This window comes from Gouania willdenowi, chromosome 21, assembly GCF_900634775.1.
Source record: "Gouania willdenowi chromosome 21, fGouWil2.1, whole genome shotgun sequence".
Taxonomy (NCBI): domain Eukaryota; kingdom Metazoa; phylum Chordata; class Actinopteri; order Blenniiformes; family Gobiesocidae; genus Gouania; species Gouania willdenowi.
Genome location: NC_041064.1, coordinates 31,599,220 through 31,625,499, shown reverse-complemented (window position 1 = coordinate 31,625,499; position 26,280 = coordinate 31,599,220). Strand labels below are relative to the sequence as shown.

Below are 26,280 nucleotides of genomic sequence, written 5' to 3'. Positions count from 1 at the left end.
AATAATAAAAAAAACATTCTGATTTCAAGTTTTTACATTTATTTTACAAAAACCTTTTTAAAGTGGCTAATATGGAGATAAAGTTACAGGTTTAAAAACTTACTTAGGCTTAGAATAAAAACTTTACGTCTCGTTTCAGTGGTTCAACTCTTGATGTGATTGGCTCTCGGCAGAAATTTGAACGGATCATGCGTCATTGAAAGCGGGAGGGCTTAATAAATAGTTCTGGCTCATTTATTTAATAAATAGAAGGATTTATCAGAAGTTCCATGGCTGAAGAGAGTAATACTAATAAAAATAAAAATCATATTCAAAACCTTACATTCCTAAAATTCTTTTTTGACTGAAGTCAGTCCTTTAGGTGGATTTATTACTGATAGACACTTTGTTTATAACAATAACATATTCATCATTGTGAAAACTTTAGAATTCATCATGTTCTTTGGTTTGGGTTAAAGCTCGTTTCTAAACCCTGACAATAAACGTTGACTTTTAATTTATCCCTGAATCCAGGTCATTAAAATATTCTGGTGGGTCTTTAAAAAGTTTATTTCACATAAAACACATTAAAACAAACTACTTTGAATCATCATGAATGGAGCTTAAATAAGCAGCTAAAACTCAGTCTTCCTGTAGTTTAGTGTCTGTGTCATTAGAGGGCGCTCTTTACTAGAATATTCTGTACCTGTTGTTATTCAGTAGTTTAAATTCTCCTCGTCTTGGTTAACGTGTTAAGATTAGTTTCACACCAACAACAAGAAGCACAAAAATTACAAAACTTTAGTTCTCGCAAACTTTCAGGACTTCTTTTCCCTGTAAAATAGTCAAATATCCAAAATGCTAAAAAGTTGGACTTTTCAGGTCATTCAGACTCGGAACGGTAACGTTTTCCTACATGGAAACTTTTGACGGTGTCTTTTAACAGACTTTGAATAAATGACCATTTGAGAAAAGTCAACCAAACTCGACATGAACTGAAGTTCGTTTGGATCGTTGACGACGTTCAGACTCTGAACGGGACTTTTTTCCGATACGAGAACTGCTCGACATTTTTTTAGGGATGGAATAACCTGCGTCTACATCAGACGGATTGTTCCTGTGACTCCTTCATAAACTGTAACAGACTGTAAATAACCATATTCTCATATCCGCCCGTTTCCGTGCGTGCTGCCGCGGCGCACAGCGTGAGACGCGGAGGAGGAGTAGTGCAGCTCTGCGTTAGTGAGGGTGGAGGAAGAGGAAGAGGAGGAGGATGAAGGTGTGAGTCCACAGGCCTCGCAGGCCAACGCTAACTGCCTCAGGGCGTCCAGGGAATCCATCTTGGCTCCACGCAGCAGATCAGTTTGACCCTGAGAGCAAAAAATAAAACCCATCAAAAACATCAAACCGCGCAGACATCTTTAACGTACTGACGCATCCATAAGAGATTACCTATTTTTTTGTGCTATAACTGACAATTTTACCAAAATTTTGACTTTGAAAAAGTATCCCCGAAATATTTTAGCAACACCCTTTTCACATAACAAATGATAAAGTAAATCTACTGTAGTATGCAAAAAAACCCAGAATGTAGATTCACAAAAAAAGAGAACAAATAGTGACAGAAAAAAAATGTATCAGTAATAGTAACATAAAAATAAACATATTTATGAAAAACAAAAAAGGGAATACGCTCAAAACATTTTAACATAGAACCATCAACTCATTCATGCCTGTTTCTTTTTTTTTTTTTTACAGTATTTATTTTTGGATTTAGCAAAATGTCAGTTTGACAGTTTGTCTTTGCAGGGGCTATTTCATATTCCTCGCAATGACGTCTACATAAGTAAGGGATCAATCTTAAAGATCAGAAAGTATGCAAATACCAGTCAATGAGTTATCAGACTCATCTCTACGCTGTATCGCTATCCAACAGTTTTTATTTTGCTACTAATTTTGCTCAAAAATTGCAATGTAATTTACAGAAGATTCACAATTTAATGAAAGATAGCACTTTTTTAGGAATTTGCTAACTATTACAGCAATCACTTGACTGCCCTTATGTTTTGGTTAGCCCAGCACATAGCGGCTCTGGCGGAGCAGGAAGGAAAAGAGCTATTACTTGGTGGTACTTTCTAGTGATGCTTGAATCTTTTAAAAATGCAGTTTTTACCCTCAATTACAAAATGTATGTCGGGAAGTAGGTAGTTACTGTTTATAGGCTGCAAGTATCTTTATTGTTTTTATTGAAAATTGTAATGAATAAATATGATGTTTAACATAAAGTCTGTGTAAAGCAGAAATAAATTTGTGTTATGAAACATGAGTCATTCACCGCTGAGCCAAATTTGAAAGATGAAAAAAATCACAAGTATATAAAATTAGGTCTCAAAATCGTGGAAAAACAAGGACTCCGAATACACAATCGTGGTGCAAAAAAGTGCTAATTTCATGGAGAATGTGGCATCAGCAGATGCGTTTTATTCCCCCAAGTCCAAATACAATATGTGGTTTGTTTTTGGCTAGGAGCCGAATTGCACCCACTGGAGGTCAGGGTCAGGTTAATGCTAATGATGGCTCTGTTACGTAACGCAGCAATGATTTCTGACCCGCCCATTAAATCCTGAACACAGAAATTTGAAAAGCAGTTTATGAAACCAAGCTCCACAATTAAATTATAAATGGTTGAATGGCTTTTTACAGGTTTTCAGGAACACAAAATGTGTTTAGAAGAAAATGGCTGAATTTGCTTTACACAGACTTTAAAGTATTGTTCTTACTTTGTACAAGCAATGATGGCCAACAAGATAAAAAGTGCAGAATAATTCTGGGTGTTAATTCCACTACAGAAACTAAACGATCTCTAAACATCGGTATCGTTATAGGCCAAATGAGATGTAAAATATTGGCGTATTAGTCACCAATCCTACATCGTGTATCCCTAGTACCTTCAGCACGGTGATGTTCCAGGTGAAACTCTCCACAGCTTTGTTCAGCTTTCGTCCTTTTAATCCTTCCTTTTCTCCAAGCCGTGAGAGCTCCTCGTGGAAGTCCATCCCTACAAAAACAACATCGGCATTATTATTATTGTTTTCATATATTATTGTATTTGGCAATTGAAAATTAATTAATATACTGTTCTCGTAGGAGTTCATATTATTTTTCTCCCACAGCTCCTTTGTCGTGGAACTCCTCTTTGGCTATTATTGCGGCACAAATGACACGTATGTCAAGGTCAAGGTCATGTCAAGCGTAAAAAAACAAAATTTTCCATATCTCTACGAATATTTATTGTACAAGTTCGATTTATGAAAAGCTCATCTCAAGTGGAGTGTTTTATTTAATTGGACAAAAGCTGTACGACCTGTCAGTAAAAAGATCAGTAGGGGTCAAAGTTTGTGACGTCACATAAAAAACTATTATATATATATATATATATATATATATATATATACTTTTTTCCCTATAACTTGGCCGCTGGTACCATTGAACAACATTTCCTTTCAATGTGTGACCTTGGCCTTCAGTCAAGGTCATATAAAACAAACAACACTTTTTTCCCTATAACTTGGCTACACATTGAGATACAGTACTCAGACTGGTATCATAGAACAATATTTCTTTTCAATATGTGCCCTTGACCTTTGCTCAAGGACATATTTAAGGTCAGGGTCAGTGTTCTGTTTTTCCTGCATTATTACTTTCAATTGCATTAGTAAAACCAACAAACTTGTCAACAAATCCAGATACAGGTTGTTATTTTTGCCAATTTTCGATTAACAAATACGTACTTGCCTTGCGAATACAGGTCTCGCCTAGTTATTACCCACGCCAAAAGCAAAGCAACACTTTGCGCAAGTGAAGAGCAGTAAGGTTATGTTTTACTCTCCGTTTGTCTGTCAATCATAATGTTAGCAAAACAACTTGAAAAGTTATGAACAGATTTGGATGAAATTTTCAGGAAAATTGATAAATTGGACAAGAACAGGTGATTACATTTTGGTGATGTTCTTGCTATCAAAAGAAAAAATAAAGAAATATATATATATCCCATTCATTTTCATATCCTTTTTCCGAGTTTACCATGTTACCGTGACCGGAGCGTGTTCGCTGAGATCTGTGCAGTCCGAGTGCTTTTCTAGTTATTGTTTCTTTAATTTTCTTTATATGCAGCTTCCTGCCTTTCTGATTACCCCACGGGGATAAATAAAGTTTTTTTGAATATATAATTATATATCAAATTATGAATATAAATATCCAAAAATAAAATAACCAATATTCTCAAAGATAGAAATGTTTTTGCACCTTTTTATTAACATTTATTCTATTACAGGGTTTCAAAAAATCTTCTAATTTAAAACCAATAAATGAAACTACGGAACAGTTTAGATACTCAGATAGTACTGAATTCCACCAAAAACATATGTGGTCACTCTGTTAAAAAAAACTCATTTTAGTTGAATTTCTAACAAAAAACAACAACAATAGCAGTTTTATCTGCAAACTCACAGTAAATGCCACAACACACAATTGAAACATTGGTTAGAAAGTAATACATTTGTGCTAATTCTACCTTCTCGCTGCACCTGAGCGATCTTCTCCTGCACACCGTCTGCATTCTCAATCAACTGTTTCTGTGCTGCCATCATCTGAAAAGAGGAATAATATACTGTTTGCTTGATTTATGTAAAATAAATCTACACTAGTGTTGCAACAATACAATTCTTTTTAAACTAATACAAAAACCAATCATTTTTCGATTCTAAAACCAAGAGCTGGGAAAAGAAACAATATCTACCCCCATTTTCTAGTCAATAAAAAATGTCTAATATATTTATTTTGTTAGTTCGGTTTATTATTCTAACAATATAACATGAATACACAGACGAGCTTCTGTGTGTTTACTGACCGTGTCATAGGCTGACAGCAGCTTCCTGGTGGTCTCTGATAGGCCGGCCTGGGGCTGCAGACAGGGGTACCCGTCCTTCAGCACCAATGAGGCCCCCATGGTCCCCTCAGGACTCTGCAGGCGGGGGGCCAGGCTCTGGATGCACTGCTTCAGTGTGGCCACAGGGGGGAGCCCACACTGCTCCTTGAAGCTGGCTATGGTGCTCTGAAAGTTCAAACACAACACATGGAATATCATCTTTTTAGGTGTGGGATAAGAACACTGGATAAAAACAGTCATTTTGTGCTGAATAGTCTTTTAGATACAGTACTGCAGATATGTGCAACTGGCAGCCCCAAAGTGAATGCACACATTTACTTAAAAAAACAAAAAAAAAGCACATGAAACAACAACAAAAACATGCAAAATGAGAGAAAAATATACAAAACGGGAACAAAAATGACTCTAGTATAGGGTGTGCATTGCCATGAATCTGACAATCCAATTCACGATTTGCTGTCACGATATAATATATCCCGATACTAAACAATACAATATATATCGAGATAGATTGCGATATCAATAATTACAAATTTCACCTTTACAAGTACAAATTAAAAACTTGCGAGAACAAGTAAACGGTAACTAATATAAAAAACAAGTGGTATGTTCATCAAACTGTCATTACGTTTTCAAAAAAGTTTAACTTTTGCTTCTACACCAGACTCTAAGTTCTTATTTTCTTAAAATAAAGTTACCACAAACATCTATAAAAGTGTCCAGTATTTTTTATGAAAATAAAGTCCAATCAACTTCCAATCTAAAATGCATTGAGGGGTGAGGTAGTTTAACAAGGTCTGATGTGGTTCACTGACACCCAGTGACCGGACGTTTATGTACAACGCATATGTTGGCACAATCAAATATTTTTTTCCATTAAAAACATGATTAAAAAAAACGATTTGGACATTTTTTGGATCGATGTGATAATTGTGCGGTGAAATACTGCGATATGTCGACGAATCGATTTTTTCTTACACCCTTACTTCAATAACACATTACAAAAAAAACACAAACAAAAGTTAAAAACATACAAGTAAAGTAAAAACACACAAAACCCTATGTTCTTTCTTGTATTAACGCACAGATTTGTCATTACTGTAAATGCTGACCTGAATGTTAATCATGTGACCCTCAAATCAGACAATCACTTTTTTGTAGAGTACTGAAATTGTATTCTTTGCATTAAAGTGGTTTATTCACATGAATGAAGAGACTGCACTTCCTGTCTCACCTGGGCGTCCTCCCGCAGGTCTGCAGCCTCTCTGATTGGACCACTGGCCTGTTTAAAGGCCTCGTCCACAGCTTTGATGCTGGTGTTCCTCAGAGAGACGTAGTCCCTCCCTCTCCGTACCCTCCGCACTGACAGGCCGCGACGCTGAGCCTTTCCACCTCCTCTGCGGTTTGTGACGGTCACGTGCACCAGCAGGCCGGCGTGGGGTAAGGAATCTCCCGCCAGGCCCAGCAGGGGCACGTTACGGTAACCAGGCTGAAGGCACTCAAAGGCCACGCTGTACTGACCGATGAAGTCGTCTCCGATGTAGTCGTCGTCCAAAACCACGAAGCGGAGCAGAGCCAGCTCAGGCATGTTGACCTGAACACAACAAAAGCCATTAGATTTTAGATTAGATGTTAGATCTCAGATTAGTCCTTAGATCATAGATCAGTGAATAGATCTTAGATCAGACTTTAAATCTTAGATTGCTGTTAAATTTTAAGATTAGCGTTAGATCTTAGATTGGACTTAAGATCTTAGATCAGTCATTAGATCTTAGATCTGCTGTTAGATCTTAGATTTTGCCTTAGTCCTTAGATTAGACTTGAGATTTTAGATCGGCCGTCAGATCTCAAGATTGGTCGTTAGATTTTAGATTAGTTTTAAATTTGACTTTAGATTTTAGATTGGACTTTAGATCTTGCATTAGTCGTTAGAGTTTAGTTCAGCCAATCTTACAGAAACACACGAAAGGTAAATGTGCATGATTGTTATGGTAACTTCTAAATGTAATGACGGCTAATGTCTCATTTTTTTTAAATGCACCCCTTTGACCCTGCTTTGCCAGCATACGGCAGACTGAGGTAACCAAAACATATTCAACTTGTCAGTGGTATTTAGTTCCTTTGCGGTCTCAGCAGAACACATTTACAGTCTGCAATACATGGAACGCAAAGATTCACAGAGGAAAAACATCTTCCCGCTTCCTTTTTATTTGTAGACCCTGAGTGAACCTGCCACAATCTCCATCAAATTCACAAAATCCTGTAAGAAACCTATTGAAAGCTGGAAGGAGATCTTCCAGTCTCACCTGAAACTCAAAGGTCTCGTCAAACAGAGGGTCATCCTGGTTCTGTGCAGCGGTTCGTGTTCGCTGCTCTGCGCAGTCTGCTGGAACGCCGTGAAGCTCCAGGACTACATAGGGATCGATGACCTCTCCTTTTGCTCCTGAACCCTGAGGTTTGGGCAGGTTGTGAGCACTGATGACCTGCAGGGGGCGCACAAACATTGACTTGTATTTGTACTGCATTATGCGTGACTAAAGTCACTGAGATGGAGTGGGGAAACAAATAACACTAATATTTCAATATTTGGGTGACAGACTTTGAGTGTTGGTATATGAACTGTGTGGACTTTAGGACCTTGATGCGTAGCATTTGTGGCGGGACTCCTGGTACACAGCCTTGAGTGTGAGCACTGAAATACGACACCTCATCTCTCATCACGGTGGGTCGCAGGACGTAACCACACCCGCCATTCTGCATGAAGCGACCCCGGTGAAGGTCCAGCATGGCCCCAGGAGTCTGATGGTTCAGGGCCACCAGCTGGACCCCTCCCTTCCAGTACCCCTGAGGGTTTGGGTTGCTGGAGTCCAGTCGCACCGAGCTGGGTCGCACACGGGTCAGCGTGCGTTTGGTGAACGCCACCAAGTCCTCGGGATTCTCGTTGCTCAGCCGGCCAGCCTCACCCTCACCCAGCGAACATAGTGTCCAGTAAGGCAGCTCAGGGGGGTTGGGGGTCCCTGGGGAAGTCGGGGTGGTGGGAGGGGATGGGGGCGGACCAGGCCGGCAGCTTGCTCTTTGAGCATAGAAGCTGCGGCTGGCAGTGCGAGCGATGGCCACCAGGTCGGAAAGCTCTTTGTGCAGACAAAGCCTCCTCGGTTGGGGGGGTGGGGGCACTACCAGAACAACGCCCAGCTCCTCCTCCCCAGGAATGGTCATCCTCCTCCCAGCCAGGGGGCCCCCACCCCCAATCTCCTCATCCTCCTCTGATACCTCTCCTTCGGAGCCATCTTGGTCTGGAGGAAGCTTCTTCCCAACGATGAGGATTCGACCCTTCAGCTGCTCAGGGGAGGGCAGCGTCGGTGTTCGGCCCCCGAGGCCGAACGTGTATAGCCGAGAGCCCAACACCTCCTTCAGGATCTTGGCCATGGTGCGTTGCTGGGCGGGGGAGCAGCGCTGACAAAGGTAGACTAGCAGAGGGCACTGTGAGGTCAGAAAGGCCAACTTGTTGATCGTCTCCAGAGCAGATTTAAAGCTGACTGGACCATGAGATGTGTTGTGATGGTGGTGGTGGTGGTTGTGTCGGGAAACATCCGGACAGTAGTCCACTCCCAACAGGGGCTCGCCCTCCGGACCATCGGTGACTCCCAGTTCCAAACACCGACAACCGGCCTGCAGTGCCCGGACCAATCCGCCCAGGTCGGCCCGGCCATGGACCTGATCATCCAGCAGGTAGGAGCGATACGAAGTACTAAGAGAGGAAAGAGAAACACTAATCATTCAAAAGGAATTTTAGTAAAATCAGAAAACCACTGAACTTTAAAGCTTTTTTAAAGCAGTATCTGTATGGCATCCAAAAGTTGTTCTCATCCTCTCCTGATGCAAGTGTGAACCAAAAAACTTGATCAAAGTGACATTTCTGATGTTTTCACGGATTGAAAGTTGTTGACAAAACAATGGTCGATGTTGATATTGTGGCTTTCACGAAAACACTGCAATATCGCAGAAATTGAAGTGATCACATATTACGGTAACCATGTTGAACAAAAATGACCAAATACAAGATCAAGCAAATCACTGTCATCTTCTATGATGAAGAAACACAAGAAATCACAGTGAGAATTAAGTAAGAACACTTGTTAAAGAAACTTTTCCGCTTTAGCGCAGTCTTCGCCTTCCTCAACGGGACTCAAAACCCCACATTGCAATGAATGAGACTTTTCTAAAGTTCAAGGCACATAGCCAATTGTCTGCAACTCATTTGTTTATGGTGTAGACAACAAAAACTTTTGAACAGAAACCTGTTGTAGTTGTGTAGAGGCTCTCGGACTGAATGATGTAGTAAGCTGGACAACCTTGGTCGACCTGGCAAAGTAGTGTGGAGCTATCCGACATGATGTAGTAGTGTTGAGTTGTGTGACTGACTTGAGTAATAAGGTGTAACTCCCTGACGCACATGGTGTAGTCCAATGGATCTCTGTGACGTGATAGTAGTATGGATCACTCTGATCTGGTGCAGTACTATGGATCTCTCAAGACCTGGTGTAGTCCTATGGATCTTTGTGATCTGATAGTACTATGGATCTCTTTGACCTAGTGTAGTCCTATGGATCTCTCATACCTGGTGTAGTACTATAGACCTCTCTGACCTGGTAGTACTTTGGATCTCTGTGAACTGGTGAAGTACCATGGACCTCTCTGACCCGATGTAGTAAGTGGGAACTCTAACCTGATGTAGTAGTGCGACAGCGGCTGGTTCATGTCCTGACACACTCCCTGATGTTCAGGATCCATCAGCGAGCACTCGTTGGACTGCAGGTATCTGGTGAAGCCGTCCAGGCCCAGCATTCCTCGCTCTCGGCCTGCGGCCGACGGCTCAAAGCGCCGTAGAAGCTCCAGGCAGCCGTCGGCAGTGGCCAGAGGCAGGCCCTGCTCCGTCTCCAGGAAGAGACGCAGGTCCTGGGCGTCAAGGCACTCATGGTCTTTGGAGAGCTGCACCAGCAAAAAGTAGACATCCGGCCGGGTGCAGAGCACGCAGTAGGCCTCCCTAAACTCCTCCAGTGTCACATGGGACGTCAGCTTCTCCTTACTGCGCTGAACTTCCTTAAAACGCAGACGAACCTGGACAAGTAACAAAAAAGACCTTGAAGCCGAGCACATGATCTGCAGACACATTTTCAGTGGCAGGTGGGTTTATGTCTGGGCCCAATGCTGCAGAGTTCTGATTCTGCACAATTAAAAGGTTCTATAGTTTCCATATTATAAGTCTCTACTTTTGATGATGTTCATAGAAAACATTTTAACACATTTAACGAGTGGAAGGCAGCAGTGGCTGAACCAGTTCGGCCGAACAGAAACACAAACAGAACATGAAGGTAAGTGACTCAATGTTGGCACTGTTTTATAGATTTTTCCTTCTGTAAAACAATAATAAAATACACTCATACTGACTGGGTTCTGGGTTAGTTTAAAGCTTTGAAATGCTCAGTTTGAATGCAAACCAAGACAAATCAAAGCAGCCTAACATTGGAGAATATAGATAATAGCCAAGAACAACTTAACTGTCAATTTATACAAGAAAATCATACATGTTGTGTCAGGCGACTGATATACAGGTGCGACTTATAGTCTGGACACAAGATGGTTTAAGTTTAAGTCGGTGGAGAAAATTTTTTTTCGTCAGATGAAAACAGTGTAGGTCTCAGAGATGAATACATTGAATACAATTTGCTCAAAAAAAGATGTAAAAGGTTGAAAATTCTGCTCGAAAGTTTGTTTTCATCTCCACTGCAAACACTCTCCCGTTGACATTGTCTGAAAAGTTTTGTGCATTGCATTGTGGGATGTGGAGTCCAATGAAAGATGAATTGTGTTTTTACTTAATTCTTTCTGATTCTTTGTGTTTGTTCTCCATACAAAGAGGACAGTGATCACCCTGACTCCATATTTGTTTTAGTTTGTTGATATCACCTCACTCCGTGAGACATTCAATGTTGGCCAGATTCAGATCGTTCTGTTTAATCCCTAAAATAAACATCCAGCATTGTTTTGCCACAACTTTCAGTTTTTGAAAACACAAGACATATGTTGGCAAGTCACTTTGGCAGAGTTTTTTTTGGGGGCAAACATGAGAAAAAATGAAGTACAAACAACTCTATTCTACAGGACACCACATCCCACAATGCAATGTGCAAACATTTTCAGACAATGTTAGGATAAGCATATGTTGCTAATTTAGGGATTTGTTGATAAAAGATACTTTGAGCAAAGTTTTTGTCTAGGTTCAGTCATTGAAGTTACTTATTTAGTTAATTCAGTGATATTTATTTCATTCAAAGGAGCAGTTTAGAAACAGGTTTAAGACACTGCTGAACAGAAACCTCATACTGAAATGTTTGCTCCTTACTTTGCCCTCCTTGATGCCTGGACACAGTTTACAGATGGTGCTGACGGCCACGTTCTCTGTCACAATGCCGTATCCGTCCTCGTCCACCTTAGAGAACTCCTCCGTCAGCCACTCGCTCCTCATCCTGCTGCCCACACTGCCCTCCATGGTCAGCCCTCCTCCTTCACTCAGTCCTCCTCCTCCTCCTCCACCGAGCAACGACGGGTGAGCGAGCAGGTAGCGCAGCCCCGTCACCCAGATGTTAGCCACATCTGCCGACAGCGCCACCAGGTCTAAGGACTGAGAGCAGGGAGAAGGCTGTGTTATAATATTCAAAACATCAGCCCTATATTCAGAGGTGAAAGTAATGGATTACAAGAAAGGGTACTCACGTTACTGTAATTGAGTTGCTTTTTAGGGTACTTGAACTTTTTATATTTCTAAATCAGTACTTTGACTTGTACTTAAGTGCATTTTAAAAGAAGTAAAGTAATTCGTTACATTTCTACACCCAAACGTTACTGAGTAAATTATATTTTTTTGTTTTAAAATGATCAACGGACATTGTGAAACTACAAAAATTAAATGACCAGACAACAATCAAATGCCGACCAATCAGATTCAACGTAATGCATGACACCAAAACAGCATTGAATGCAGGTTATTTTCTAAATTTTAGAGATAATTTAGCTATATTTAAAGCCTGAGAATTGTTTTTATTTTGAATTTAATTGATTGGTGTTATTTTATTAAAAAATAAAAAATAAATACAAATTTTGACTAACCTTTTATTTTCTACAGATGCCTTTGTAGAAAATAAAATAGGTTCCAATTGTGCAAGATTTGGTCTCTTCCTTTTTAAGTTTATACATGAGATGTTTACTGTATGCAAGGAAACAGTGGCAAGATTTATTACCAAGTATAAACATGGAGGGCTGAAAGTAACTAGTAACTTTTACTTTGAGTACTATTTAATTGAGCTACTTTTTACTTGTACTTGAGTATATTATGTATGACTTACTTGTACTGGTACTTGAGTACATCTACTTGAGTAGGGTACATCAGTACTTTTTACACCTCTGCCTATATTACGTGGTGATGTTATTAGCACTAATATTAGCACAATATATGATACATGTCGACATCAGGTTTCCTGCTGATAATGATTAACTCATAAAATAATGCCTGGACCTGAAGTTTAGTACAGAATCTTAAAATAAGTGTTGAACAGCATCAGAAAAAAATTAAATATTAAACAGCACACTTTAAAAGTGATCTGATTTTTTAAAATTTTTATTTTAAGCATGTAACAATAATATTTTTTACGATTTGTTTATGTTATGTAACACACAAACAAAGTAGAGAATAGAAATAGAGAATAACTTAAAAAGGTCTCCAATCATGACATTTATATATCTCATTAAAAACACAGACCCTTTAACTTGTCCTGAAGCACTATTTTTCACTGAACTATTGTAGACAACCTTGTTTACTAATGGTATTATGAAAAGACCAACTTTTCTTCATCTAAAGACCAACTACGGTACTCACACTAACTAAACATCCTGTGATTGGTTACTGACAGAAGTGTCTCACTCAACTCATTAGTTTTTAGCTGTCTGTGTGAAAACAAAGTGATAAGTTTAACTCTAAATGAGTATAACACTACAATAAATTTAAAATGAAAAACAAATTTAATGAGTATTTAAATGCAAAAGTGCATTTTTATAGCACTTTTCAAAGATATTTGACACAAATGGCTTCAGTGTTGAACGCAGTACAAACAAAAAATTATAGTGATGCCCAACTACAAAAAGGCAGCAATAACAAGAGAAGTCTTTAGCTGCTTTTTGAAAGATCCAGTAGTTTGATGTCCAGGAAGAACCACCAGACTTTGGTCAACTGAAGGATGCTCTGCCAGAGTAGACAGTGATACTTTCAAAGTAACACCATTTACAACCTTAAAGTGTTCCTGTAGTTAATTTTAATTGGAAGCTCTATTAAAAGGTGAAATGTAATAGTAGAGGTTTAGTCTGGTTTTCTTTAAAAGTATCTTTTGAGAAGCCAGGAGCAGCCTCGACACTACCACAGACCATCTGATCAACAGCACCATCTCTATAAGGATTGGCAGGGGAGCGGGCAGCAGCCAAGACAAACACAGGCGCATTCTTACCTTTATTTAGTTAAACTTAAAAGACGTTATTGAGGCTAAAGTGCAGTTTGAAATCAGTCAGACTTGATTATTCTCAGGATTTAAAAAAACAAAAGTGTAACCTCTATATCTGTAACAGAGCTACCATTAATAAAAACAACAATAATAATAATAATAATAATAATAATAATAATAATAGGAAATTTTTTAAAAAAAGATATGAAACTGGAAGAAATATATATTTAAAGATCCAGTATGATGCTATCTCAGTTTGTTCTAAGAACCCCAACAACATAGTATTTGAGGTTTATTTTCCCAAACTCACCTGTTTTCTGGAGTTTTAACCCTCTGAAAAGTCACTTTCATGGCGCTTCTAAAAACAGGCTGTTTTGGGGCCTTCATGCATATGCATGAGTGGGCGTGTCTGTAGACACTGAGAGGGTGATCACCATAGTGATTTTCTTTTGCTATCCACACACTCTTGTTATTGTTTTCAACCAAAAAAACATGAATAAAGGATATCTTACCTCATTTTAAAAACTGCACATTACAGTAAAGCACATGGCTAATTAAGCGGCTATTGTGATTTTGAGTCAGACAAACACTGCTCCAGGGTGTGTGTGCAGCAGCAGGAGCAGCGGTGTCAGTCAGCTGTTTCAAACACTCACCGGGGTGTTAAGCTGCCAAGTTGCTCTCTTGTCATCGTCACATCTCCTAACCACAGGAATAGTGCATTTAACTCATTCACTGCCAGCCATTTTCAGAGCAGCCAACCCCATATTGCCAAGCGTTTCAGATGACGATCTGAAAGCTGAAACCAGATTCTGAAAGATTGGACTCTCTACTTTCATAAGAACTTTGTTTTTGTTTTTAGCTTGTTTCATTCTTCCATAATGAGCAGTTGAAGAGAGGCAAGTTTCACACAAATCGCAAGTTTGTGACAAAAAACCGAAAAAAAACCTGTCAGTGACATTGAAGCAATTTTTTGTGTGTTAGTGACACCTCAACATTGGTTTCCTTCGATAAAACTACAAAAGCAACATATTTTGCTATCTGGGTCAGAAGTGAATGGTTTGCTTACTGTATTTTGGCCTTCCTCCAAGTCTCTCTCCTCATCATTCTCCACACACGCAACTTCCTCCTCCTCCCAGACATGCCCAGTGTCACCAATTGCCCCGTTTTTTTTTTTATTGTTTTCTCTCACCATCGTGACACTCAATAGTTCACTTAGTTCCACACATGCTCTGGTCGAGTGTGCGCTGCTGTGAGCTGCTGTGAACTTCAGCATCAACTCTCATAGCACCATTTTCTGTCTTGTAAACTGTTTTCCTCTCCCTCTGAGCTCTGCCCATCACGGGTGATCTCTCATCCGCTGCTGCCACCTATATGTCGCCAGTTGGTCACTATATCATGGTACAAGCTTGATATTCACAAGAGAGTTTCGTCACACGGTCTCCTAGCAACCCCAGCCGAAAAACACAATTGACCGTCTTTAGACGTCTTTGGCAGTCAATGAGTTAAGGTGATAATCATTTGTTTTGTCCAACCGCTGTGTCACATTGGGTCACAGAAACGTCAGATCATGTCAAATGCGATACAATGCAATATAACGGCTACTAAAAGTGGAACCGTGAGAGCTCATGCTGCCCTTCGGATTATCTATATGATTCTCTATATACTGGTTTATCTATATATTGAACGTAAATATATTATCTGTGGATACAGGGACTATTGGTTAAGGGAGGAGGCTTGTAATGGTAGGCTCATTGTTTCTAATCTCCCTGGTCCATCACTGTGGGATGTTGATCAGTCCCTTATATTAACCCTAACTGCTCCCTGGGTGCTACACCGTGGCTGCCCACTGCTCCTCAGGGAGGAGTTAAATGTACAGAACGCATTTTGTGTATGTAGCTTTACATATATGACAACAAAGTATAATGTATATTCTATATTAAACCACAGTGTTTGTTTTACCTGGGAGGTATTTTGAGAGGGAGGAGCTCACATTCTTATAAGGTAGAAGGAAGCAGGACTGTCAGGAGGAGGAGTTTCTGTGTTGTGACATCACAATGCGAGAAAAATCCAACTCGCCCATTTGGATTTAACTTTTTACAAAATGTGAAATAACGAGAGGAAGGAAACAGAACTTTTCAACTTAGGCCCTCTGAATGAGACTAAAGGAATGTATATCACTGTAGCAAAACAGCAATGTGATTTTTTCATAATACTGCCTCTTTAAATACAAAATAACTCAATTAAATAATGAAGACATGAATCATCACATTTATTAGAAAACTAATAGATACACACTGACTGTTAGTTATGACACAATCAGTGTGTACATTTGCTTTGTGTGTCTCTCTGTGAACACGTTGTGTGTGTGTGTACCTGGTAGTCGTCCCCATGGATAATGGAGAATGAAGCCTCCTCAGCCAGCTGTTCACACAGAGGTCCGTTATGGAGGAACGTCTCTGTGCTCTTGCCCGTGCGGACCTCTCTGATGGTGGACACATCCAGCCGTGCTCGCTCCCCATCCTTCTTAGATGGTTCCCAGTGTAAGCAGCTCAGGTCCTGGTCCAGAGTGTAGAAGCGACAGTAAACTCTTGAGCTGGGGCGGATCTTCTTCAGCTCACAGCCTCCCTGCATGAAGGCCAGGCAGTCGGCAGCACTGCTCACCTGTAGCGCACACAGTTTATTACGGTTTTTTATGGTTATAGCATTTATTGTATCTAAAAATATATATATATATATATATATATATATTAAATGTTGCAACAAACAATAAGTCATGACAAAAACAAAAACAATATAAATGATACACAGACATAGTACAGTTCAATGAGACAGTAGATGAGGAGTGGATATTTACAAATGTATGTGTGTGTGTAACCCGGTGCCCAGACAAACATAGGGGCCCATCCAGAACCTAATTGCACGGGGGTTGGGGGATCGTGGGATCCAGCTGCTCCTTGTTTCCTAATCTTTTGTTTATTTATTTTTTATTTATCTATTTTCTCTTTTCGCCCTTTTTTTTTCTTTTGTACTTCCCTGTCCATGTGCCTTGGGCTGCCTTCAGACTTATTTAGGGAAAAACTAGCCCAGCGCCGTTTAAACCCCCACATGGATGCAGCTACCAGACCTGATTGGGAGGAAGCCTGCCCTCCATGTTTATGATGAACCCAGACCAAGAAATGCCCAAGATTTAATCGTGAGAGGTCAGCCAAGCCCCTCCTATCTATCTATCTATCTATCTATCTATCTATCTATCTATCTATCTATAGACCTATCTATCTACAGACCTATCCATCTAGCTATCTATCTATAGACCTATCTATCTATAGACCTATCCATCTATAGACCTATCCATCTATAGACCTATCCATCTATCTATCTATCTATCTATCTACAGACCTATCCATCTATCTATCTATCTATCTATCTATCTATCTATCTATCTACAGACCTATCCATCTATCTATCTATCTATCTATCTATCTATCTATCTATCTACAGACCTATCCATCTATCTGTCTATCTACAGACCTATCTGTCTGTCTATCTACCTATGTGTCTGTCTGTCTATCTATCTATCTGTCTGTCTATCTATCTATCTATCTATCTATCTATCTATCTATCTATAGACCTCTCTATATATCTATCTATCCATCTATCTATCGACCTATCTATCTGTCCATCTATCTATCGACCTCTCTATCTATCCATCTATCTATAGACCTCTCTAGCTATCCATCTATCTATAGACCAATCCATCTATCTATCATTTATCTATCTATAGACCTATCTATCTATATATAGACCTATCTATCTATATATCTATTGACCTATCTCTCGAGCTATCTATCTATCTATAGACCTATCTAGCTATCTATCTATCTATCTATAGACCTATCCATCTAGCTACAGACCTATCCATCTATCTACAGACCAATCCATCTATCTACAGACCTATCTATCTATAGACATATCCATCTATCTACAGGCCTATCCATCTATCTATAGACCTATCCATCTATCTAAGGACCTACCAATCTATCTATAGATCTATCCATCTATTCAATTAAATGCAATTCAATTCAACTTTATTTATTTAGCGCAAAATACAACAAAGTAATCTCAAAGCATTGAACAAAATATACAGTCCATAGTAAAAAAGAAGAAAGAACCCAACAAGATCCACATGAACAAGCATTTAGTGACAGTGGGAAGAAATCTCCAGCGGAACCATCTATCTATCTATAGACCTCTCTATCCATCTATCTACAGACCTATCCATCTATCTATCTACAGACCTATCCATCTATCTATCTACAGACCTATCCATCTATCTCTCTCTCTCTCTCTCTCTCTCGCTCTCTCTCTCTCTCTATCTATCATCTATCCATCTATCCATCTATCCATCAATCCATCTATCAATCCATCTATCTAGAGACCTATCCATCTATCTATAGACCTATCCATCTATCTATAGACCTATCCATCTATCTATAGACCTATCCATCTATCTATAGACCTATCCATCTATCTATAGACCTATCCATCTATCTATCCATCAATCTATCTACAGACCTATCCATCTATCTATTGACCTATCCATCTGTCTATAGACCTATCCATCTATCTACAGACCTATCCATCTATCTATCGACAGACCTATCCATCTATCTATCTACAGACCAATCATCTATCTATCTACAGACCTATCCATCTATCTATTGACCTATCTATCTGTCTATAGACCTATCCATCTATCTACAGACCGATCCATCTATCTATCTACAGACCAATCATCTATCTATCTACAGACCAATCTATCTATCTATCTACAGACCAATCTATCTATCTATCTACACACCTATCCATCTATCTATCTACAGACCTATCCATCTATATATCCATCTACAGACCAATCCATCTATCTACCGACCTATCCATCTATCTACACACCTATCCATCTATCTACAGACCTATCCATCTATCTACCGACCTATCCATCTAAATATCCATCTACAGACCAATCCATCTATCTACCGACCTATCCATCTATCTACACACCTATCCATCTATCTACAGACCTATCCATCTATCTACGACCTATCCATCTATCTACAGATCTATCCATCTATCTATCTATCTATCTATATACCTATTCATCTATCTACAGACCTATCTATCCATCTATCTACAGACCTACCCATCTATCTATCTATCTACATTTTTATCTATAGACCTACCAATGTATCTATATACTTATCTATCTATAGACCTACCAATCTATCTATAGACATATCTATCTATCTATCTATAGACATATCTATCTCTATCTATAGACATATCTATCTATCTATCTATATACTTATCTATCTATCTATCTATAGACCTATCCATCTATCTATTGACCTCTCTATCTATATCTATATTTTACTACATACTTATCCATCATCTTAATACAGTGTGAATTAATGATAAATTGTATCAGCTTGGTACTGTATCAAACATATATATATATCAAACTGAAGCTTTGAAGCTAAACTTCAAACAAGTCCAGTTTATTTTGTCTTCTATAAATAAAGTGACCAGGACAACAGTTCATAAACCCCACAAAGGCTTTTTATCAGACAGGAACACTGTGAACTCTGCTTTAGTCAGAGGTGAGAACTCATCCTACCTTCTTCTCTGATGGCATGCTGCTGAAGGAAACCGTCTTCTTCCTGCCTCCTCCTAGCTTGTGCATCGAAGGATCCTGGAAAACAAAGAGTAGATATTAAATACACAACTCCATAAAGCAGTGGTTCTCACACATTTTGGCTCTAGAACCTCTCTCTTACTTTTTACTCATGAAAGTACCCCTTTATGTCCGGCTGTTACATTTTGCTGAGAATAATATGAAAAAACAACTATAGAGCATAATGATGTAATGAATAAATGATAAAACATATCTTAAATAATCTCATTTTGTAAATAAATGGAATGAAACAGTATTTAGTGTCTCCTGAATAGATTTATTTCCACAACTTTTGATTATTTCCACAGTCATCTCGCTCCTGTTGTGGGACCAAGACAGTCCCTTGTATTTTAAGTTCATGTTCTCATCGAAATAACTTATATCATCATTTTGTGTGTTTGTGTATTTTGTTGTTTGTCTGTTCTTTTTATTATTCAGTATATTTTTCTCTCATTTTGTGTGTTTTTGTTGTCGTTTTTGTGAGTTGTTGGTATTATTTAAAATATTCTCTTCGTGTGTGTGTTTTTGGTGTTGTTTAGTTGTTTCTTATGTTGTTTTGTATGTTTTTCGTTATCTTTGTGTTGTTTGTAATGATCTTGTCTGTTTTTCTCTCATTTAGTGTGTCTTTTGTTGTCCTTTTGTTGCATGTTGCTGGAGGGTATTTCATTAAACCCAGCTCAGGGTTAAGTCCAGGTTTAATCTGAGAGTCCTGCTCCATTAAACCAGGCTCTAACTGGAACAGCGGTTTCATCAACGAGAAAACACCTTAGTTACCATAGTAACAGAGTCCGTGGGTCAAACCTGCTCCTGACCAGGTTTAAGCAGCAGGCTTGGCTTAAGCTGCAGACGCACTCTCATGAAACCATGTCATCATTATTAAAGAAGTCATTTAGTGATGCTTTAAAACACTCAATAAAGATCTACAAAAGGAAAAAGAAGTCAAAAAGACTTTTTTTTTTAAACACAGCTTTAATACGGCATTTTAAAAGGAAATTGAACATAATGATATAATTAAAAGGAGAGTGGCATTAGTTATTATTTTAGCAATAGGAACAAGTGCGTGCGTGTGTGTGTTGAGACAATAGGTGAAATATTAACACAAAAGCTGTTCAAACATGCAGCCCTCACATTGCCTTTGTTGGTGATTTCTGATTGTTTGCTTGTTTGCTGTTGGGCTACTGAGCGATTGATTGGACTCTCATTAACGCCATGTGCACAGAGTGTGATTTTAAGCTTTAACGGAGACAATCTGCAGTGACAGCAGGGCTTTGTGGCTGCTGGCTCACACAGTCGGACTGGAGGTGTAATTACGCTCTCAAACCAACAGCCTTGGATGTGGGAATGGAGCAATGATGGAGGGCAGGTGATAAAAAACACCCACACAGCAAAGCATCTCACATCACCATCACACACATCCCTCACCTCAGCAGCAAAGAGACAAACTCTCAACATGTGCTTCAGGAAAAAACACCAACGAGCAGCGCTTTTACAGCCACTGACTGTTTAAAGATCAATCTTAGGTAATAAAAAATCAGGTGCTTTAATAATCCGTGTATCCTTTGTTCTTTGGTTTTAAAAACAAATCAGAATAACAAATAAACAGTGTGGTTATTTTGTTTTACCGACTTAAAATTAGGGATGCACTGAATATTCGGCTAAATATTGCAAAAAAAAAAAACAACATTCAGCCTTCAGTTTTGTGAGCTAAAAGCAAGGCCGAATAGTAGCGTGTGACGCAATGACGCAATCAAACAACGTGCGGTGATTTTGAGTCAGAAAAGTGTGTGAGCGTTGCTGCAGAAATAGCAGCAACTCCTCCTTTCCACACACAAACACAGCCAGACTGTCTCCTTACCGCTCTCCGCATAAAAGTTGGAAACCGTCCATTTCCACAACCGACTCCGTTGTTAGTGCTGAGTCACAAATCCATAAACATCCCCATCGTTTCCTCGTACACTGCACCGGATCTCGCTACATAGGCTGGTGTAGCATTAGCATGGAGTGCTAACAGCTGATGGGTGTAAACAATGGGTCCGTGGCTCCAAGCAGTGACTCCCACCACGATCGGCAGCAGAAAAAGTAGTGCAGTTTGGGCGTCCAGTAGTACAGTTTGTATTTACATATATGACAATAAAGAATCATTTGTATACGAACAGCAGTGTTGTTTTAGCTGTTAGATAGTTGGAGAGGGAGGAGCTCACATTCTAGGAGGCGTGTTAGGTGATGTCACCTGCCAACGTGGGCAAAATCCAACTCGCCCGTTTGGAGCTGACTTTGTTTTTACATAATGTGGAATAACAAGAGAGGGAGGAAACAGAACTTTTTCAATTCTGTCCCTCTGAATGAGGCTAAAGGAATGTATATCACTGTATCAAAACCATTATAATGTGATTTTTGTATCATACCTCCCCTATAATGCACTTTAGCTTTTTTTGGATGCATGTTTTGTTTTATTTGAAGAGCTAATATAAATGAAAAACTTTGTTGTGCTTTTAATGAAAAGCAAAGGCTGCTGGAATATTTAATAAATGTCATAATATTCAATAAACATTTACGTTCTTTAAAAAAAAACAAGTCTAAAAATGTATTCTAGGCTATTTATGCACCACAAAAAAAAAAATGTTGAAAAACTTAACAACCGCATTCGGGATTCAGCCAAGCATTTATATTTTATTCGGCTTCGGCCTCAAATTTTCATTTCAATGAATCCCGACTTAAAACCAAAACAGAAATACAGAAAATCCAAAAACCAGATAAGCAGCATTTATCGGTTTTAAAATGAAATCTTGTGAGATATTTGGATATTTACGGGAAACTATGATGAGCACTTCATGTTTTAATCTCACCACACAGATGGTACACAGATGGACTTTAACTCCTGGACAAAAAAGCAGCAATAAGTCACATTACTGATGAACTAGTGAATTAAAACATGAATATACTGTATGTATTTATGATGTTTCGTAAAACATGCACATCATAAGTGATTAAAGGAACCAGAGGTGGTGTAATGAACCTAGTGGTACGCTTCGTTTCTTGTGATCAACTTCCGTGTGTCTTGAGAGCTGCTGTTAGTGGCTAGCAGTATTATAACGTGCAAAATAACATTTTTTACTGCCCTCAAAAAAGCTGTAATAGTTTTTGCAAAAGTATCAAATCATAGAAAGTTGTAACATCTATTGTTCTTCACACCATCCTCACAGTCGATAGTCGGTCCCCAGTTTATTTGGATACTATTTGTACGGTGGCCCAGAAGGGCCAACAACACAACACACCAACAAAAGTGACAACACAACAGTAAAAGCCACAATACTATAGAAATAGGGGGATTCTTTTCAAAATAAAATACTCTGTGTTCAAGGCGGATTAACAGAGGTTAGCCTGTAGGAAAACACCGACCTTCCGGAGCCTTCAGCGGGCCCATTTCAGGCTCTATCTAAAAACTAAGCACATATTCGGACTCGGGAGGACCAGACTTTTCCGGTGGTACCACGCTTGGCCCAATCCGAGCACTTTTAATACAATTTTAAAGTTTTGAATAGAGTCTGAAATGGGCTCGCTGGTAAATTAATATAAATAATAATAATGATAATATGAAATAAATAATTCACATAATCAGTATGGTTTTAAATACTGAGCAAAAGTCCAGTAATATTTTCACAAATGTTTGCTATGTTTTCCTTTCTGAAACGGAGCTGACAGACGTATGGCTCCATAGAAAACACTGGGCAAATGACTCATATTTCTATGCTCTGAGAGGCGTGTGCGTAGGATGTCTAGCATTGCACATTTACGCTTTTGAGTGAGGCTGGGTTGGGACTCCACATCCCACAATGCAAAGTGTGAAAGTTTCTGACAATGTCGAAAAGAGACATTTTTTTTACAGTGGAGATCAAAACAAAGGAACAGCAATTTCAACCTTTTTTTAAAGCAAATTATCATTGATTGCTATTGATCTATGCAGTCCGTATCTGATAAAAAAAATATTGTCTCCAGCAGCTTTAAAATTAGACATGTCAAATGTTTTTCATCCAGATCTTTAAAGTGGGTCATGAAGGGATGTATGCAGCACAGCGCTGCGTTTAAAATTCTGAGTGAATTGAATTGTTATATTCAGTGTGTTTTCCATGTTGAGAATACAAAAAGTATATAAAGGTAACATTTTTACATTGTATTTATTAAATATTACAATTTAAATCTTTTACTTTTCTTTGCTATATGGAATTCACTTGATTATTTCAGATAAAAACTGATCTGCATTTACATTAAATAAGCTCAATATCAGAACTTAAAAATTCACCTTTAAGAAGTTATATTTAAGACTTTTTAAAACCACCTTAAAGAAAATTTAAGACCAAACTTACGATAGAAATACAGACCAAAGGGAAAATATATTATTTTACAATTAAAGGCATTGATGTCAGTTAATAATGTACAATAAGGAAAAATGAAAATAGTTGTTTGAGCCCAAATGATATTTATTGTAACACAAATCTCACAACATTTAATATCAGTGGAGAATAACCCAGAAATCAAAACTGACTGGAACCTGTGAGCAAACCAAACGCCAAAGTGCTTTTATCAGATCCTTCACCGTCTAATGCCATGAAATTAGGCCTTCTGAGAAAATTGTCATTTTCCAAAGGTCAAGTTAGCGAGGAGGCAGCAGACTTATTGCGTCACGTGATCTAAATGAATGGGATGGGATGAGAAGAGCTTTCAGTCCGTGCTCACCAGAAATTCTCGTGGTGACGAGACTAAAGCACATTTAAGACCTATCTGATCTGAATATAAGGCATTTTATTTGTAAACAAGTTCAAAAAAAAAAAAAAAAAAGTAAACAAGTTCTGATGAACTACGTCCGGGCCAATGAAACGTCTCCGTGCCAAATAGCATGTACCACATTCCCAAGAATTCAGTGAAATGATTCGGTTCCACCGAGTAAAACAAGTGAAATTGTGCAACGTAAAATCATAGTCTATGTTGAACTGCCTTTGAAACAAGGTTGGCTTAAACCTCTAAAATGGCGACACACACATGTACGTAAAGCAATATTACAAGTTTGAGGCTAAAAGTTGATAAAAGACAATTCTGACATCAATTAGTAACATGGTTAATTATCATTATTATTATCATCATTATTCCGATTTAAACCGATCATTTAAAGGGCATTCATGTGATGGGTATGTTCTCATTTCAACATACTTTTACTATCATTCAAGAATGGCTTTTCAGTACTTTATACAGCACTAGTGCAGACTGTATAGGTCATAACATTCAGGATAATAAAACCACTCTCTATTGGCTGATATAATAAATAATTGAGAGTAATTTGCAGGTGTGATGGTTTGATATCTCTGCACTGCATTGCCTGTTTTCTTTGTTTTATAACAATGGAGAAGGACAAACACAGCCGTGATTACCTCTGACCTCCTCTTTTCACACTCACTGCACAAACACGGATTGATTTCCACTGCCAATATTTCCATTGCTCCCAGTGTTCCCACAGGCTGACCCAGGCTGGGAGCTTTTCTCTGCCACCTCTGAGTTTGTTTCTGCTGGAAGTTTTATTCCTCTTTTTTCCTCCACATCGTCACTGATACTTGTTCATGTGGACATGTTGGACTTTTTCATTGTTTCATTAAAACATAACTACATTAAAGACACTAAAGCAATGCAAAAACAATATCAATATAATGTAACTTTAGGTAGTAATTAAAGGTTTGATATAATACATACAGATACTGTAGGTGAATCAATATCTATTTAGATTTTCTAAATTATTAATGAGTGATTAAAACTGGTTTTAAAATATTCCTAAATATAGAATAAGTTACATCACGTTCTTTTGAAATTGTTTCATTAATTATAATCAAAAATGCACAAAATGACGGGGGAATTAAAATAACTATTTTCATTCTTGTATTTAATCTAACCAAGTATCTCTTTAGTATATATCTATAAATCACTTTAGTAAAAATTCTGTAAAACACTTTGGACTACAATTGAATTTGTATGAAAGGTATTAAATAAATAAAGTTTGATTGACTTGACAGTAAGTACTGCATGTATCTATCCATCTATTTATCAATATTAATTTATATCTATATTGTTTATCTTCCATCGATATTAATTTATATTTATACATATCTATATTGTTTATCTTCCATCGATATTAATTTATATTTATACATATCTATATTGTTTATCTATCCATCTATATGAATATACAGTATATATATGTATCTATATTGTTAATCTATCTGTATCTAAGTATATAGCTATCAATTAATTTCAATTTAAAACAGCTTTATTTACATTGCCAAAGCAAGTGTGACATTGTACACACAAAAGATTAATTGTTAAAAAATAGCCACATTTGTGACGTCCAAAACAATAAGATAAAATAAATCTATCCATCCATCCATCTATCTATCTGTCGATCCATATATCTATCTATCTATCTATCTATCTATCTGTATCTATTGGGGGTGGGACAATATTTTTGGGAAGGAAAAGCAGACTGAAAAATGACCATGCTTTTAATTGACTAGCTCTGGGCAGATCTACATACTCTAGATTCAACATGAAATAATATATAATATATAATAAACAATAACATGACTGACCATTCATGCCAGTCTAAAATTACACACACTGCATAGCACAAAGGGAAAAAACTCAAGTAGAATTGTGAACATGTAATGATAATCATCTCTGTGGGGTGAACTGTCCATGCAGGGTTGTTGTGTGTCGTCAATGGAAAGTCTGAATGATTGAGGTCACAGCTGTGCTCTCAACATTTGTCTGCGTTCTTCGACCAGCCTCAGCCATTGTTGCCCAATGATTGAGAACGTGCTCCACCTGTGTAGCTCTGATCTCATCAGGAACATGCATATAAGTCCTCATCCTCTTCTGTCTCCTCCTTTGTTGTACGTCTAACTCCTCTACCACGTAGCCTCACTCTCCTTCCTCTTCTCCTCTCTGGATTATATAAGCCCATCCAATTCAATATCCTTCTATTGTCAGATATAGTAGCATTGTGTTTTGGTTGATCTATAGAACTATGCATGGCA

At 38.3% G+C, this 26,280-nt stretch overlaps 1 protein-coding gene across 1 annotated transcript in view; it reads right to left on the bottom strand.

Moving 5' to 3' along the window:
* Nucleotides 1–676: 676 nt before the first annotated feature.
* Nucleotides 677–26,280, bottom strand: part of LOC114455560 (inactive phospholipase C-like protein 1) — a 101,259-nt gene continuing 75,655 nt past the window's right edge. The window contains exons 2-12 of the mRNA XM_028436892.1: nt 19,148–19,222; nt 15,850–16,137; nt 11,331–11,609; nt 9,654–10,045; nt 7,565–8,675; nt 7,234–7,410; nt 6,162–6,521; nt 4,889–5,092; nt 4,553–4,628; nt 2,928–3,037; nt 677–1,349 (exon numbers count right to left, since the gene is read on the bottom strand). Of these exons, the coding sequence (XP_028292693.1) occupies nt 1,143–1,349; nt 2,928–3,037; nt 4,553–4,628; nt 4,889–5,092; nt 6,162–6,521; nt 7,234–7,410; nt 7,565–8,675; nt 9,654–10,045; nt 11,331–11,609; nt 15,850–16,137; nt 19,148–19,222 (3,279 nt within the window). The 3' untranslated portion in view covers nt 677–1,142. The remainder of the gene's footprint in view (nt 1,350–2,927; nt 3,038–4,552; nt 4,629–4,888; nt 5,093–6,161; nt 6,522–7,233; nt 7,411–7,564; nt 8,676–9,653; nt 10,046–11,330; nt 11,610–15,849; nt 16,138–19,147; nt 19,223–26,280) is intronic.